This window comes from Chiloscyllium punctatum, chromosome 6, assembly GCF_047496795.1.
Source record: "Chiloscyllium punctatum isolate Juve2018m chromosome 6, sChiPun1.3, whole genome shotgun sequence".
NCBI classification, from domain to species: Eukaryota; Metazoa; Chordata; class Chondrichthyes; order Orectolobiformes; family Hemiscylliidae; genus Chiloscyllium; species Chiloscyllium punctatum.
In genome coordinates, this window is record NC_092744.1 from 58,416,981 (window position 1) to 58,435,769 (window position 18,789).

The 18,789-nt window shown below is 40.4% G+C and overlaps 1 protein-coding gene across 4 annotated transcripts in view; it reads right to left on the bottom strand.

Annotated features, from left to right (window-relative positions):
- Positions 1 to 18,789, bottom strand: part of schip1 (schwannomin interacting protein 1) — an 829,255-nt gene that overhangs the window by 90,126 nt on the left and 720,340 nt on the right. Inside the window, exon 1 of one of the 4 annotated variants that reach the window (XM_072572735.1) lies at positions 1,549 to 1,777. The exons of the other annotated variants lie outside the window; for them this stretch is intronic. Coding sequence (XP_072428836.1) covers positions 1,549 to 1,578 — 30 coding nt within the window. The 5' untranslated portion in view covers positions 1,579 to 1,777. Of the gene's footprint in view, positions 1 to 1,548; positions 1,778 to 18,789 lie in introns of those variants that run through there. 4 annotated transcript variants of the gene reach the window in all.

Below are 18,789 nucleotides of genomic sequence, written 5' to 3' on the forward strand. Positions count from 1 at the left end.
ATGCCTGTTTCACATGTGGGCACTACCCCCCAATTTTTGAAATTTGTTAATATGGTAGGCAGTATACTCTCATTTGTCATGCGTGTTAAACTCCTAACCACTACCATGGAGGCTCCAGAGGTTACTTAGTTTCTGAAGAATGGCACTATGCTGTAGAGTTTCAAGGCCACTGTAACTTTACCATCAAAGTGTACATATACACTGTGGTCTTTTCTCAGCTATCTGGTTTCAAAGCAGAAGACTTCAAGTTGCTCCAGCCTTTTCTCTTTGCTTCACAGTCTGGTACTGCAGTTGGTTTTACAGACAGTCTTCCTCTGTACTGCCTCTGAGGACTGGATGCCCATTTGTAGCTCAGTGCCAAACTGGGCATGGAACTCAAGTTGTGTGGATGTATACAGCAGGCTACAGTTTAAGCCTGACATGATCTGATACTTTCGCCCCATTAGTTCTGCCATCTTTATTAAAAGAAGAACTTAGTGACTGATTTTTATAGATACATTACACAGATTCAGATAAATTCTAAACAGGGGAAATTATAGTGAAAATACTGTCTATTCTTGGGGCAAATGAAAACTATTATTTATTTTTGTACACATTATGCTTGTAAACTAATGATTGATGACAGCCTCAATTTCCTGTAAATGTCCAGACAGAGCATTGACGTAGGCAGGCCTCTAAAGGATTCCAGTGACTGAAGTAAAGCACTTCAACATTGAAACTGAAATATCACAAAGAAACAGGGCTGCATCCTGTTCGCTACTGGCTTCCCAAAGGACACGAACTCAGCAGATCAATTCCTTTTAGGGCATTTATTTTTGTGGCATGATTAGCTTATTTTACCTTGCATTGAAATAGTTTGATTATGACATTCCATCTAGAAAATTGATCATGATCTGCATACAATCAATCAAAATTCACGAGTTATTTAAGAAAGACACACATATTTAATACTTATTTAACCTCAACAGAAGCAACATCTACAATCATATTATTTACTGCATGGCTATTTTTCAATGGACAGTAGCGAAGACATTACAAAGAGACATTGCTGCATTCTCTCCAACAGTCAGAATTCCCAAAGGACATGAACTCATTAGTTACTGTAATACCAGAATAAAAACTTTAATTGCTACTGGGCAATCTATCAGAGTGTCCCAAATGCATTCCCCCCCAGTTATGTAACTAAAACATCAATTAATGTTTTGTGACAATGCACATTTTGTCTTAGAACAATGTCTTAATCTGATGAATTTAGCTTCCCTCTGGCTCTGTATTTGATCTTTTTTCTCTCTTTCTCTTTCGCCCTCCTCTTCTATGTACATACTTGATAAATTCTACAATACAATGCACTGCTGCTTAAGCTTTACACTCAGCCATTCAATTCTACCAAACCAAAATAATTGCAGAAAATATTTCAAAAGCTCCTTTTAAAGATAAATCAACGTTATTAAGGACAAGCAGAATACACCGTGTAGGAAAGCGCTGCTGTTCAGAAAGCAAGCCAAGCAGACTTCAAGTGCACCTTTCCATGTATCACGACATCTTTACCTGATAAGCACAGTTCTCCTGGTGTACCATCTCAGCGCATCATATGAAAGCTGCCACTGCTGACTGAAAGAATTAAGGGCTGTTGTACAGAATTCAGATTTACAGCATCTGGGAGGACAAATGCTACCCCTGCCAGGCACGAAGCTGGTATCACACAAAAATGGATGCTTCTGCTGCAGCTGCAAACTGCGTAATGGCTCTGCCTTCGTCTGTGAGGAGCAGAGTAGATCGCAGAGATTCTCCTCCGGGAGCTAGCATCTATCTGGGACTGCGATGGGGGAGGGATGAGTCAATCACCACAAACACAATCAGCCAATTATACCAGAGCCACACAGGGAAACAGAGCTGTTTAGAGGCGGGTGTGACCTTTTGGTGGCTTATGAAAGGAGCTTGCTGATGTGGAAAAATTCCAGTGCCCATCAAATGGGTGAAGACAAAAAGCAAATCAATGCTATAATTGAGCAAATTTCATCCTCAGGCACAAATCCTAGACTGACAAACATAACTGGAAAATATCAGCTGCTAGCATCCATATTTAAATGGTTCATCCGGATAGCTAACAGTATTTCAGGTTAAAAAAGGCATGCTACAGAAATGACTGAGGTGATTCTTGCTTCTGAAAGAAAAAAAAATCACTGACTATTCAACGCTGAATACATTGTTAATGCTTCCAAAAAAGAACGGATTTGGATTTCTGGACTGGTTTCAAATAATTACATTATAAGATGAGTGCACATCTCAAAAATAAATATTGTAATAGCATAAAGCACAGTTAAGTGTAAAACAAAACCATTCCAATCCATGCAGTTTTATTATGTAAGGAAATTATTTTTATAATTTTTTAATCTAATACACTGTATTTATATGAAAAATAGGTTTTGATTAATATAACCATAAAACGGAGAAGGAGTCTATCCAGCCTATCATTCGTGAACTTGCAGTTTCAAAGATTATCCTGTTAGACTAACTTCTCTGCCCATTTTGTTATAGCCTTAAACATTTTTCCATTCCAAGTACTATCCAATTCCCTACTGAAAGTCACTAGCGAGTCTGCCTTCACATCCCTCCAGGCAGTCTATTCCAGATTATAACAACACAATTTGAAAAAAAACGTTCTCAACTTGCCTCTGGACCTTTTCTCAACTACCTTAGTACACAAGTGGAATTAAGGACCCTCAGGCACTACAGGCTTCAGTTAGTTACAATAGTTCACAGCAAGGAATAAATAGTCCAATATGCTGCTCTACTCTATGGTATCTTCCAGCAGACTTCTATTTTCAATGGAAATTTTATGCCTGTTCAAATGAACGGTGACAATGCTGAGCAACAGCATTGTTTTTCCAGTAAGGGCAGCTGATGTAAGCATCAAGTGCTATTGCTCAGATGTAATGACTCACTCAAGTCAAGGGCTCGCGATTCTGGAGTGAATAACTTGTCTCCTGTCTTCCTCATGCCTGTCCAGCATCCACATGGTACAAGTTAGGAGTGTGATGTAATAGCCTCTACTTGCCTGGATAGGTGCAACTCCAAATGATACTCAAGAAGCTTTGAGGTGGAGGCGCCAGTGTTAGTCTGGGATGGACAAAGTCGAAATCACATGACACCAAGTTATACTCCGACAGGTTTATTTTAACTCACAAGCTTTCAAAGTGTGCCCCTCCCCCCCCAGGAGAAAGCAGCAGACTTGATTGCTACCTCATCCATCACTTTTACATTCACTCACCATCATCGATGCACAGTAACAGCACTGTGTAGCATCTATATGATGTACTGCAGCGACTCACCCAAGCTCCTTTGAGTGCACCTTCTAAACAGAGAACTCTACCACCTAGAAGGATTAGCACAACAGATGTATGGGAACACCACTACTTGGCAGCTTCCCTCCAAGGCACAGACAATCTTGAACTAGAAACATATACAATGTTCCTCTATTCTCACTGGGTCTAAATCCAGGAAGTTTCTTCTTAACAGCACTCTGAGTGGACTTAACACTCAAAGGTCTGTAGTAGTTCAAAAAGGCAGCTTATCACCACCTTTCCAGTGGAATTTGGGGATGGGAAATAAATGCTGGCCGAGTGAGTGATGCCCACATCTCATGAATCTCATGAATGAATGAAAATAATAAAAACTCAAGATGTAACATTGTTAAGTAGATGGACAATTTCTCTTAATTCTGTCCCAATTTCAGTCCAATAATGTGAGTTTTCAGATATTACTACCATCTGATATCCACCCTTCAAAACCTCACATGTTGCGCCTTCCAAGCCCCAATATGACTCTACATGATTTCCTTCAATTTGGTCAACACTCTGCCACAGAGCTGAAGGATTACTAACCACATATGGAATAAAATTGTTTCTTCTGTTATAAAATGCACAATCCCTTTCTGCAGCATTTGGTAACGTTGACCAGGACATCCCCTTACTGTGCTTTTTGTCCATTATTCAAATTCACATGATCACCCTTGCATGTTTCCCAAAACAGCAAATACTTTTCTGGAAATGGCTAGTTGACACCTCGTTGAACAATGCCTTCAAAGTTTTGGATATTTTCTAATCAACTTGCTCAGTGGTGTCATATCCACCTTTGGTAGACAAACAGAAGGCTGGAAGAACACAGCAAGCCAGGCAGCATCAGGAGGTGAAGGTGGCAACGTTTTGGGACTTCTTCACCTCCTGATACTGCCTGCTTGCTGTGTTCTTCCAGCCCACTGTTTGCCTACTTTGAATTCCAGCATCTGCAGTTTTTTCCTTGAATCTACACACCTTTGGGGCAGGTGAGACTTAAACCAAACCTCCCATACCTAACCCTCTTTTCATTACTTTTCAGGCTGCCCTTTCAGCAATACCATTTCATGACTTGCAAACAGCTCTTATGGTGCAAATTACATTGATTTCTACATTTGTGCCATGTATCTTGGCAATTTGATCTCTTTACTGTTAGCCTGCTTACTTGATATGGAGTAATATAGATAAGCCAGAATTTTCAGCTTAACAATGTTTTCAGCTCCTCCACATCTCTGCTCTCTTGCTTCAAAATGAGGCTGTTCCTAAAGTTGCCATCAAGTTAGACATTACAAATCTAGACACTGGGATGTATGTACACCAACTGGACTGTAGCATTTCCAGAAAGTAGCTCACCACTACTAGCTCAAGGGTAATTAGGGAATAGGTAACATAGGTTGGTCTTGCTCACATCCATTGAATGAATAAAATAGACTGTGATGAACTCTAAATTCCATCCATCATCAACAATCATTTATTTTCATTTCTTCTCTCCCACAGTCATTCCACCCTGGAATTCTTATATAGGCCTTGGATCTGTTAGTCTACTCTAAAGATCACTTGCCAACTTCCTTCTCGCATAACGAGCTCGCACTTTGAAACATATAAGATTCTTTGGCAGCTTGGGTGACACATCTAGAGAGCTGGGTTTCCTCTCGTGGAGAGTCTAGTAACAACTGTATAATCTCAGAGTAAGGTAGGTAAGATAAAGTCACCATAGTCCCAGAGACCATAGGGCTGCCCTCATTAGAGAGAGAGTGAGAGAAAGAGAGACAGTGAGAGAGAGAGAAAGAAAGAAAGAGAGAGAGAGAAAGAGAGAACTGGTGGTGCTTTAACCCGAGGGTCACCATGCCACAGAGGGGAGGAGAGATTGAGAAGGAGAATCCTTCAGAGTAACTTCAGCTGGTGCAGAATTGAACCCATGCTGTTAACATCACTCTGCATTGCAAACCAGCTGTCCAGCCAACTGAGCAAAATAGGGCAAAAATAAAAAAAGCTTGAAAGAATTCCCAGTTTTCTCCTTGAGTTTAACGACAACTTCAAAATCTTGCCTTTGAGCAGTGACTAATACATTTCTTGCATTTGTATCTCATTAAAGCACCCACTTGCCCTATTTACATCCCACTTCCAATTCTCTTCTCCTCTACCAAGAAACAAAACAGCACAACTTCCCAACACGTAAAACAGAGCAGTACCTAGTGGGTGCAGTTTGCCGAATGCCTGTCCTGGACATCACTGCTTCTTCTGCATGCTGCATAGCTGCCAGCCTCCATGAGCCTTCATCAACATCATTGAGTATTGGTCGACCCCCAGCTTCACCAGATCACCAATGCCAGCTCTCAGACCAACTCAGCTACCATTTCAGCATGAGCTTCAACACTTTGCTCTGGAGCTGACCTGTCACCCTCAACTTGCATGCTTTTACCCAGGTCACTTTGCTTATTGGGACAGCCATGCATCTACACAGGATACTTACTACAACATGGATACACACACTTGCTTTCTTCGTGCTCACCCAGTTCAGCACCGAGTTATGGGTTGCTAGCCCCTCTGGTGGTAACATTGCTTTCTTAGCACACAAGGTCACGAGCTCAGTCACAGTCCGCCAGTCCCTGCAGTTTAGTTTGATTTTAGCACAGGGAAGAGGCAGGCAGCTTGTGACAGTGGGGAGCACTGAACTGCGAATGTATCAGTCAGACAGGAGGTGGACATCTCACTACATGGCACAGCGCTAAATCAATGACAGAGCTGCAGCAGGTGCCAGCAGCTTAGATGGCAAACACACTGCCAAGTGTTTAATTAAATGGTGATGTGTGAAAGTCAAAGAGGAAGAATATTTAGTAGGATGAAGGGAGACTACAGTCAGTCAGGAGATCCCCCAATTACACTGCCAAGCATGGCTACAGTTAATCTTGCAAGTGAAGTGGAAATAATCTGGGGATTACTGATAGGTCAGTCATAGTGCTGCTGAGACATCAGTTTGGGGGTCTGGGCAGAGGGCAGGAAGAATTACTAATGTGGGAGAGTGAGGTGTGTGACAGCCATGGATATGGGAGTTGTGAGAGTTGTAGTCTACAATCGTTTGTGAGAGGTATGTACAGTGGCAGAGTGGGAGGTGACCATGTGTATTTGTGCAGTTACAGAGAGAAGATGCTGGCACTTAGTCTTACAGAGCACTGAAGATCAATGACTTTCTTACAGCGTTGCTGGCCATATCTTGTCACTGTGCACACATCACTGACCCATGCTGCAATTACTGTCCTGATTGGTTAGCTCTGCAGAAGAGTCACATCGGATTTGAAATATTAATTCTCTCTCTCTCTTTCCACAGATACTGCAGACCTTCAGCATTTCTCCAGCAGTTTCTGTTTTCATTTCTGATTTTCATCTTCCAGAATACTTTGCTTTTATTTGCACATCTTTCTCCTATATGTTGATTTGTGAAGTACTTTGGGCCATTATTGGCATTTTATCATCATTTTTGTTTTCAAATCAATTTGTCATTTGAACTATGCTATTGAATGCATCTTCTAACTTATTGTCAAGGAGCGTTCTGATGCAAACTGAAGTTGCCAAAGCCCCAAAACAAAAGATGAAGCAATAATATTCAAGTCTACTATACCATCCTAGCCTTTTCAAGCAATTTAAAAAAAAATCTTTCATTTGAATGGGAACTAATAGAGTATTAACTCTTTTAAGCACAATTTACCACACAATTTAATTCTAAATGCAACTTGCCAAAACTGGAAAATCCCCCAAATGCAAATATAGCGTCGCTGTTGTTGAGTCATCTCAGTCTTAAATACAAAGGATAAATTATAGAGCTGGTCTGAGTATTTACTCACTCCAAATTGCTATGTTCAAAGATTACTATTTTATTTTGTAAGAGAAACAAATCCTAAATATTCTACACAGCAGGCCAGGAAGTCTGTTCAAAATAAGAAGGCATTGTGAATCCTTTCTTCCCCTTCAACCCACATGATTTTTAATAATGTGCAAACAGCCACTTGTTTAAAAAAAGGAATATGGTAGTGCTGCGTATTTGTGTCCTCGTTGTGTCTTGCAGCGGTTGGAAGTAAATACACCAGTAGTTGTACACAATAAGTATTACCAGGAGAATGCTGACTGAAAACAAGGAGCCTCTCTCCAAGGAGACACATTGAGATAAAGCAGGGAGCTTGCAAATTTAATGATGTTTAGTGGTGTCCAATCAGTGCTGGGGTCTCCGCTATTTGCAGTCTATACATCCATATTCCATCAAATAGATTTTTAAAAATCATTCACAGGATGAAGGCGCCACTGGCTCGGCCAGCTAGATTCAAATGACATAATTTTGTTACTAAGTATCAAACAAGTTATCAAATCCAGTAATACATTCTTTGCACTATGTAATACATTGTAAAGTGATTGAGAACTACACAGCTTAAGTTTTGCAGTCATATTTAACAATGCGTAACAGACACTGTGGTGTCAGAGGAAGCATCTTGCAGCATATGGTGGATCAGCCACACACTACAAAACACAACAAACCCATTCCACAGATGTGCTCACAGTGCAAATTATAAATTATCCAAAACTACATTACATTGTGGCATTTTTTTGCCTGTTATTTATTTTACTTTTCTTTAATTCTTTGGTGGGATGTGCATGTTGCTGACTAGGCCAGCATTTATTGCCATAACAAGTTAACTTGGATTTTAGATAACAGTTGTGTGCAGCACCAAGAAGAACAAAGATAAGGTAAAAGCCACTGCTCAGAGTGCTACTCCTCTAAATGTGATGAAAGTTGCCCATGTAAGATTAGAAAATATGAAATGTTTATTGCGCATATGATGCATGTGCCTCCCTGAAGCCAGTCATGAATTCTGCAACTTCAATAAGCCTGCTGAATCTGTGCCAAGATACAGAGACTTTGCCAGCAAGTCAGGATTTTCTCACATTGTCCAAAATAATGTTAAAAAGGTGGTGGAGTCCCACAGTGAAGGACGGATCAAATGAAGAGCTGATGCAGCTTGAGCTGTATCGGGGAAGCGAAGGATGAAGCATTACACAGCAGGCAACTCATATTGCAGCATTGATGGAGCCTTCCAAACGAAGTGAACAGACACTGAAAACATTTGGGAGGTAATGATCCTTCTTTGAAAAAAGTTTATACGTTACCAGAGCCATCAAATGATCAACAGCTGCGACAGGGAGTTGTAACAAACAAAGTAAAAGTGCAAGATGCAGCCATCTATCTGAACATTCACAATCCTGCAAATCACCTAGCTGTCTGTCACCCAGCTCAGTGTAGTTTCTAAGGTCAGGAAGCGCTGCATGAAGGTTAACAAAGTTAAGTGTTTCACAAAGCAAAGTCCCAACATCTTCTCTCCGCCTCTTCACACTCATTCTAACTCTACCATGGTACAATGTCACACTGTGTATACTGCCTGCAATGGCCCTCACCCACACCCCAAACTACTCAATCTTCCTGTCCTTAACACTTTGAATTCACTCACCCAGGATACCTCACCATCTTTACTGACTGATAGAGGCCTTTAATATATTACAAGCCAGTCAGGGGTGTGCAATGATGATGCGGTGAGGCTAGTGTTTTAACAATGCCATTGTCCATGAACAAAGGATGCAGGTGGTCACTGCCCATGAAGTAAGACCTTGGGAAAACACTCATCAATATGTGTGCCCTTAGAAGACACCAGCAAACTGTAGCCACCAGGTATCTACTCAGACCTTAGAGTCTGTAACTGCAACTGCTTTTCACCACTGCCTGGCAAAATAGCAACCTGAAGAAAATGAAGCAAGTTGAAGCAATGATGAAAATGTTAATGCTTGCAAATCAGCCCTTCACCATTCTCGAGTGAAAGCTTCATCTAATTGTTGAAATGTTAAACTGGAATCAGATGTTTTGTTCTCAATGTTGAGAAACATTATTTTTTCATTCTCCCTGTATTTTCCCAACTGTCTCGCCGTTTCAGGGTTTGGGAAATATGTGTTCAAGTCATTGAAGTTGTGCCTGTAGACATGTCTACCTCATTGTTTATAACTCAAGCCAATCTCCTATGAGTCAAAGTCATTTTGTTATAAAAAAAGTTATAAGTTAGTATTTTTTCCTCAAGTGTAAATCAATACAAATTAACAGTTGGTCTATCAATCTCATGAATTACTTATTTAATTTTTAACAGTCACAAATTCTTACATCTAAAAATTCTATATAAAAAACTGAAAATTCATGCATTAAAGGAGGATTCCCCTTCCAGCAGAGCAACTCTCGCCTGAAACAGTTGCCTCCTTATAAGAAAACATTCATTCTATGTCACAGATAATCCATTAATCCCTTTAAAAGTGAATTAATCTTCGGTGAAATAACTATTAACCCCTCCAAATTTGACTTATATTAAATATAGCAGTGGCAGCTAAGTTAATATAAATATATGAACAGAAGCTGACAAGCTCAATCCTGCTTATCCCATACACTTGCTCAACCTTGGTCATTAATACGACATCCTACCCACTCAGAAAATGTGCAGATTTCAATGATCAGTTTTAATAATTATTTCACTTGTAATATATTGACCATGTTCGTTGTTATGTTGAATTCACATTACATATATACGTCCTGGACAAATAGGTAACAATTTGCATTTCTGAAGTATGCCTGACACAGTTCAGTGTTTTATGTTGACAAACGCAAAACAGCAGCTGCTGACTTGGGATTTTTTAAGGGGTCAGGGTGTGGAGCTTAAAAATAGAAGAATGGGTTGGAGAAATTATAATATGTTTCAGGGAAATTTACTTCCAAACAGAAAGGTAAAGAGAACTGAGTCGAGACAGCAGGAATGTTATGGTTAAGTGAGAGATCATCAATAGTGAATAAATGAAAGATAAATTAAATGGAGAAAAAAAAGGAAAGTACTAACAGGAGTAGGCTATTCAGCCCTTCCAACCTGCTCTGCTATTCAATATGATCCTGGCCGATCATCCAACTCAGTACCTGGTCCTGCTTTCTCCCTTATCCTTTGATTCATTGAACCCCAAGAAATCCATCTAACTCATTCTCGAAAACATTCAATGCTTTGCCCTCAATCACTTCCTGTGGCACAAAATTCCTGAAGCAAGATGCTCATTGTTACAGGAGTGGAGATGGCAGCGAGGAAATTGATTTTCATAGATCCTGAGCCAAGAAAGCATGTGTGAGATAGCAGGAGAGAAAGGTGGTGCAAGCACTCTGGCTCACAGGTTTACTACCTCCAGCTTTCTCCCTTGGGGTGATATTTTACTGTTTTACAAAAATATATCAGGGACTTGGAGAATCAGGCACTAAAACCATTGAGGAATAAGCTCCCTTTGTGTTTTCAGCTGAGCTGGCAGATGGAAGCAAGCCATTTGGCCTATCAATTCTGTGCTACCTTTTGATAGAGCAATCTGATCAGACAGTTTCCTGCTCTATCCCTGAAACCTGTAAATTTATATCCCATAGTGCATATCCAATTTGAGTTATTCTTTTCCCTTCCTTCAACCACTCATGTGGGCAGCAAGTTCTAAATTATTACTATTTCTTACACAAATCAAACTCTTTCGCGTATATGTGATTGTGGAAATTGAGTCTATATTCACTAGAGTTCAGAAGAAAGAGAAGGGATTTTATTGAAGCATATAAATTTCTTAGAGGGCTCAACAGGGTAGGAAGAGGACAAATGCTTTTTCTAGCTGTGAGATTCAGAAGGTGGTGGAGACAAACTCAGAATAGTGGGCAGTCTTGTCAGGATGAGCTGAGGAAAAACGTTCAATCAGAGGATGGAGAATCTTTGGAATTCTGTATTTCAGGGGTTTGTACAGGCTCAGTAATTGACTGTGTTCAAGACAGTGATCAATAGATTTCCAGATATTAAAGGAGTCAAAGGATATGAAGTTAGTGCAGGAAAATGGTGGAGAGATAGATCAACTGTTATCTCATTAAATTGCGGAGCAAATGGCTATTCCTGCTCCTATATCCCTCATGCATCTCTTGCTCCAAACCTGAAATGTGTCCCATAGATCTTGTCCCATAGATCAGCTACTGGGAACACTGCTTTCACTAACAAGTTGCCAATTGGCAGCAAGTCAACAATCCAGCTTCTCGAGCGAATGTCAACAACAGAGACATCCCGAGATTTCACAGTCCTCACACAAGGTCATCAGTAAGGCTAAATTTAGCTGAGAAATCAGGTGTCCCATGATCAATGATAAGTGGATTCGCATCCACTACTTTTGGCTCAAAGCCAAGATTGCTCTGAATTGAACCATGGCAGGCATATTCATAGAAGAGTAGGTCATTGAGCCCCCTTGACCCTGAATACTGCCCCGCAAAATAAAATGTATAGAAAGAAAAAGAAAACAAGAAATTAAAAAGAGGAATACTTAACAGATAGGCAAATATTAATCAAGGCAAGTGTACAAAGGTTAACATAAAGAGTGAATGAGTATTTGCTGGACATTTCAGTTACCAGAAATTAGATCAGTAGAATAGATGTAAGTCAGCTCAGACTTACTTTCAGCTTTATCGTTGCAGAGTTGCTGTTACCATGAAGATCTTTAAAATAATAGGAATTAACAGCACAGAAGACTATTTGATCAATCATATTTGTGCTGACACTTCACTACAGCAATCCAAAACTAAACTGATGGCGTCACTCTCTCCCTATAGCTGTGTACCTTTGTCTACTTCAAATATTTAGCCAACTTTCTTTTAAAAGATGCAATGTCTTGTACCTCAACCAATCCCTCTTCAAAAGCATTTCATGCTCCAACAATTCTCTGTAAAAAGGAGTCTTTTCTTATTCTGAGTGATAATCCTGAAACTGATTATCCCTGACACTGAGTCAAAATCAGAAATAGAGTGGCCTTAGAAAACCAACATTCAATTGACACAGAGCAGCCCAGGCAACACATCACAGTGCTCACATTACAGCATTGAAACCCTGGTAATATATCTGGCACATATCATTGTCAGCTTTCGTTCGATTCAAGGGTAAACCTCAGGGACATGTGTTTCTGGGATGTATCTTCATGTGCCTCAACAGAAAAATCCTTGGCCCACAGATCTTAAGACACAAGGTGCAGCTTTGCCTTGAATTAACAGGGCCTGGATTGCTGGATTTGCTCTCTTTTGATTCCTTCTCTGCTGCTGCTGCTCAGCTTCATCATTAAGGCACTTGGACTCAAAACCCAGTGCAGCTTGATGGACAGCTGTCATTTTGAATGCTTGGTAGCCAGCTCCTTCTAGTTATTAATTTCAATGCTGCCATCCTTCAAGGAGAACTTATTAGAAAGTTACATATAGCACCCATTTGACTGGATTATTTAAGTTATGGTCATTACTGCCAGAAGAATGCAAACCAAAATCCAGAATAAGGGTAAGGAGTACCTTCCTGAAATCTATATATTTTACAAGGAATGGACAATAAAGAACAGATTAAATGACTGTTGTGAGCATGACCCCAGTTAAGCAACTATTTAAATCTTAACATATGGGTAAAGCAACAGGAACTGACTCCTACATGATGATATTTCTGCTAAAGATTTGCACATTCTCAAGGATAATCTTCTGTTACCTTTGCTCCTGTTTCTGGAATTCTCTTCAAATTGCACTCAAAATTCCAACTTCGCTCTCTTTTAAAAGCCTTACCGAAACCTCGCATTTTGACAGTGGCTTCAATCTTCAGTGCATCCCTCTAAATCTCTTTCTCCATGACCTGGTATCTGTTTCTGTGACTTAGTTCTATACATGAAGCATTTGAGACTGATTTCAAGTTACATCAAGAAAGCAGCTACTGTTGAGTCAATAGAATGCCTAATCTAAACATTCTACATCCACACACACATACAAATGTAACAATGGGGTGGCTGGACAGCAATTGCCCCTGACTGATTACACCACTCGCTTTGCTAGCTTGGGAGTCGAGGTCAGTAGTGGCATTCCCCAGGGCTGCCTCTTTGTCATTAGCTAATGTAGCAGCAAGCAAAGGTAAAACATGCTCTATGTGGTCATGTACCCTATCACATTGTACATTTATTCACTGAAGCACAATGACTGAGAGGGTTATTTAAGTATATACAACATCTTATATACTGCATTGATAATTTGTCTTAAAATGCTATTAGCACGCTGTTTATTAAATGACCTTCAAGTTTGCAATTCATATCTCTATGCATACAAATACCATATTGGATACATTCTCCTTTAAGGTAAAGTTTGCTTCAAAAAAAAGAGGTAACTTGTCCGCACAAAGTTTTCTGCATAATAGAATTAATGTTCAGCCCTTAAATGTAAACAACAACTGTTCTAAGGTAAGTGATTATCTGGTACTTGTTTGTTCTAAATCCACAGCAGTCACACTTCTGAAACTATGCCCATAGCCTTGAATATTATGACATTTTAAGGACTCATCTAAGTATGTTTCAATGGTTGTGAGGTTTCCTGCCTCAACTACCCTCCAAGGCAGACCATTCCTGATTTCCACCACATTCTGGTTGAAAAGAATTTTCCTCAAGTGCAGTCTAACCCCTCCTGCCTTTCATCTTACAATGCAGTTAAATCCACTTTGTCAGCTACCAATGGAGTTGGGTGCTTTGTTGCTCAGTTGTACATCCATTGTACCTGGACATTGTATGTCATATTTGCCTGTTATACCTTCAAGCTTGGCAAGGGCTGACAAATATGTCACATCAACTTTTAACCCAATGCATCCAAAAACTTTTGCCACTCTGACTCATTTTAATGCTTGCAACTAGGAATGGAGGCTGGTACTGGGACAGAGTGGTGTTGTTGAGCAGAGTTCAGGAGTTGTTGAGCAGAAGCAATTGAGGCTGCTGAGCTAGGAATCATTATCATATATATAACACAGTATTGGCACTGAGCCCAGGACTGTTCCACCAATCACCTCAGTGCATTTAAAGTACCTCCTCCAATATGATACTCACATGCTGAAAATTCTGTACTCAGCAAAGGTCTCAGTTTTATTTCTCTCTGTCCCCACCTCAATGAATTTCAGGCACAACGCAATGTTGAAATCTTCCATCAGTTCTGCTTCTGTACCCACCCATTGCTTTGGACAGGAGTGCTTTCCCCATCTCTTCAGTATGGACATGCAATCCCTTTTCAACACTTGCCCTCCCTTTGGCCTTTTACCTGTACTCAACTTGCTCATCGGGAACTGTCAATGTGCCATTGGTCGCCTTAGTTTGGAATGGGTGAGGGATCAGAGAAATTATCTCCCAATGAACTGACTGCACTCTGTACACTTAGATCCAACCGTGACTTCATAATCAAGCCTGCTGACAATGGTGATACTGTTGTTGGCTGGTAGACTGACCTCTACATTGCAGAGGCTAAGCAACAGCTCGCAGATACCTCCGCATATCTCCCCTGGACCATGATGTCACCATTGGACAACAGGCCATTGTGTCCATAATGGTCACTAATTTATTTCATTTGGTGACCTCCCCCTACAGCCTCTAAACTCATAGTCCCCCAGTCCCACACAACCCACAACTACTTTCTTCCCAAAATCCACAAGGAGGAATGCCCAGGCAGACCCATTATTTCTGCTTGCTCTCGTCCCATAGAATTCTCCTTTGCTGACTCTATTTTTTATCCTCTTGTTCAGTCCCTCCCCACTTACATCTGTGACTCTACTGATGCTTTACATTAGTTTCAGACTTTCAAGTTTGTGGACTCCCGCCATCTCTTCTTCAGTAAGGACATGCAATCCCTTTACATGTCCATTCCCCCATCAGGATGGTCTCAGGGCTCTCCACTTCTTCCTGGAAAAAAAATTCCTGAACCATCCCCACCCACCAGCATCACCACACTCGTCCATATGGCTGAGCCTATGTTCTGGAGAAGGGTCACTGGACCAAAACGCTAACTTTGCTTTATCTTCACAGATGCTGCCAGACATGTTGAGTTTCTCCAACAATTTCCGTTTTTATTTGTTATGAGCAAAGAAGTCCCTGATTAGCCACAGTACTGAACTGAACAACCAACCAGTGTACTGAGCTGAACATGCCAATCGGAAGGATGTTGTGAAACTTGAAAGGATTCAGAGAAGATTTACAAGGATGCTGCCAGGGTTGGAGGATTTGAGCTATAGGGAGTTGCTGAACAGGCTGGGGCTGTTTTCCCTGGAGTATCGGAGGCTGAGGGGTGACCTTATAGAGGTTTACAAAATCATGAGGGGCATGGATAGGGTAAATAGGCAAAGTCTTTTCCCTGGGGTGGGGTAGTCCAGATCTAGAGGGCATAGATTTAGAGTGAGAGGGGAAAGATGTAAAAAAGACCTAAGGGGAAATGTTTTCACACAGAAGGTGGTGCGTGTACGGAATGAGCTGCCATAGGAAGCAATGGAGGCTAATACAATTGCAACACTTAAAAGGCATCTGGATGGGTATACGAATAGGAAAGGTTTGGAGGGATGTGGGTCAGATGCTGGCAGGTGGGACTGGATTGGGTTGGGATATCTGATTGGTATGGACGAGTTGGACCGAAGGGTCTGTTTCCATGGTGTACATTTGTATGACTTTAAGTCTCTAATCAAGGTACTGAACAAACAACCAATCATGTCCATTTACAGGCTCTGCTGGATAGTTGATATTTATAACAATAGCTTTTAAAAAAATTAGTAATCTCTGTAGTAAAGGAGCATCATGCATAATTCTGCTTCAGAGCTCAGGAGCACAAATATTCAGCCCATGATCCTGGAAGGGGTCATCACCCATAGTTTTGGAATTCCTGTTCTAACCTATTGAGTTTACAAGGTCAGTACTTGGACTGATATGCTGCCATTTACTTTGAGGTGACCATATAAGCATCATGTTTGAGCTGCCAGATAGATTTCCACTTGCCCATTCAGCTGGTTCTGGACACAACACTAAAACGTGCTGCAAGCCAATGTGTGTTATTCAGAGAGTAAACTGCTGAAAACACACCCCATAGTTCTGTGTTATGATTTTGCACAGCTCTGGAAAATGATCATTTCCAGCATATGTTTTGCAATTGCTACAAAATCTGAATTTTAGCCTTTACAGTTGAATGCCTGTACATTGATCTTAAGCTGGGTAGCATAGGATTTGAGCAAGTCTGTTTCCTTTGATGCCACTAGTTCCTTGCTTGAGAGTCAGACATTTTATCATTCTTTGAGAACAGAGATCAAACAGCAAGGAGAATAAACCAAGATGATAAAACAAAAAGCAGAATTCTACAGATGCTTAACCAAGTGACCTTGTATTTATTGGAATTTTGGATGAAAGATAGACATATATCATGGAGTTAGTTTGCACAGGGTTTTTGATATACCCTTTGGCCTGTTCCCCCATCACCACCCACTTATATTTCTCTACTTATGCAATAAATTTTTATGTATGCACAAGTCTCAATTTAATTGATGGTTAGCTGTTTGTTCATCCTGTCAATGTACATGGTAAAAAAAAATGTTAGCACTATTAGTTTTCCACAGTCCAACCTCACTAAGTTCTGGGCATGACATGGATTTTGATTAAGGAAGGGTTACCTTTTCAATATATTTGGTTTTCTGCTTCAATGTTTTACAAACTGTAACAGGCACCAAGGCTGATGTGATTTTTCTGGCCAGATTCATTTCTTCAGAATGTTAGATCATTATGCAAGTGATATCGTGAATGACCTTCAGCACTAGCTTGACTCACAAAATCCCCATATCAAATGGCATGATCTGGGTATTAGTGACAAGAAAATCTTTCCCACAGTGTGGGGAAGGATAAACTCAAATGTAAAATACTTGAAATTATTATCAGCAGTGGAATTCCTGTGAACCAACAAAAAGTAGACAGTACAGGATGGAATGGCCACAATTCTCTGCTTTAGTAATACTGGCATACTGGTACGTGGCCCAGTGGAATTCATTCCCTCAACATATGCATTAATTTATAACAATTAGTAGCAAGTATTCTATATGAAAAAGAGAGATGCAAGTGTGATTTACTCAACCTCCATCTTGGTATTTGATAGCTATTTCAATAGTTACTTAAGTAATTATCCCCATTACCTTACTTGGAGCCTATTCCTACTGGCAGAAGGAGCTTCTTCCCAGAAGTTACTTTTTGCCTGTTTGAAACAAACTTCTCTGGCTGGACCTCTCGCTCCACCCAGAATTGTGTTGGGAACTGGGAGGTTGAGGCCCACGGGTCCACAATTTCAAGCTTTCACTCCATTCCTGACCCATGCCATTTTCCCTGAGATGGGAAACATGATGAGTCGCAATCCTAAATGCATTTCCCATGTCATTGGGGGGGGGGGAGGGGGGGGGGGGGGGGGGGGCGGTGGTGCCACCATTTTGAAGGTTGAAAAAGGAAATTTAAATTTTATCACCCACAATGTTGTGGCCCAGTGGGAGGGATCTTTTAAGTTTAAAGGTCTTATCAATTTCAGATCTCATTATTGGATGCTCTTTGACAAGTCTGATGCGGTTTTAATGCAGTAAACGATCATCGGACTCTGTCTTGAAAAGGTAGGTCAATGATTACATTGACCAGCATTGTCGAAGTATTGAGATGCACTACAGTACTTTATTCCAATGAGAACTAGCATCCACGGCCTCAGTGTGAACTCGCACCCCTGGCCTCAAGGTGAAGCCCGATGCTTTCCGGTTGGAATGACTATTAATTTGAACTGTTGTTTCTCAATATTTATAGTTTATGGCTGGACTTTGTATTTCTTTATTCTTCCCTAAGAATTCGTACTTAAGAATCTGTACCTAGGTACCTTTACCTAAGGTGGCACCCTAAGTTGTAAACTTTACACTGTACTCATGTGAGTATGTGTGACAATAAAGCTAATTCTAATTCTAGTGAAAGGTGAACTCGGGGATGCTGATGTCATGATCTAAGCATTGATATTAAGAGTCCAGATTATAGAAGCCTTGAAAAAAAAATTATCCATTTATTCATGAACTCTTTTCATTGAATGGCCATCTACTTTAGAGCTGTTCATTTAATTTCATAAAGACCCATTGTATTTAACTCTAATTGTTTATCAACACAGGAATGTCCATTATGAATGCTTGGCTGAGTTGTGAAACTCAAATAGACTGAAGGATATTTTTCTCAACAGGGAAGGGAAATTTGTTTGACTGACAAGGTTACTATATGATTATCCACCTTTGATTTAATTTTTGAATGGATGTCTGATTATTTTCACATTTTTATGGCAACTTAAGAGGAGTTCTCTTTTCAGGAAGACTTCAATTTCTTTTCTGCAATATGCATAACGTATTATTTTAAAGATAATATGGTTATTTTAAGAAAACACAAATATCCAGTTCAAAGGATTCCCATTGTTATTACATGACTAACAAAGTTTGTACTCCTAAGTGACTGGTAGGGTGTGGGGGAGGGGATTCATACAGTTTTGGAGGAGGCATTGAGGCATATCAGGAGCTTGAGG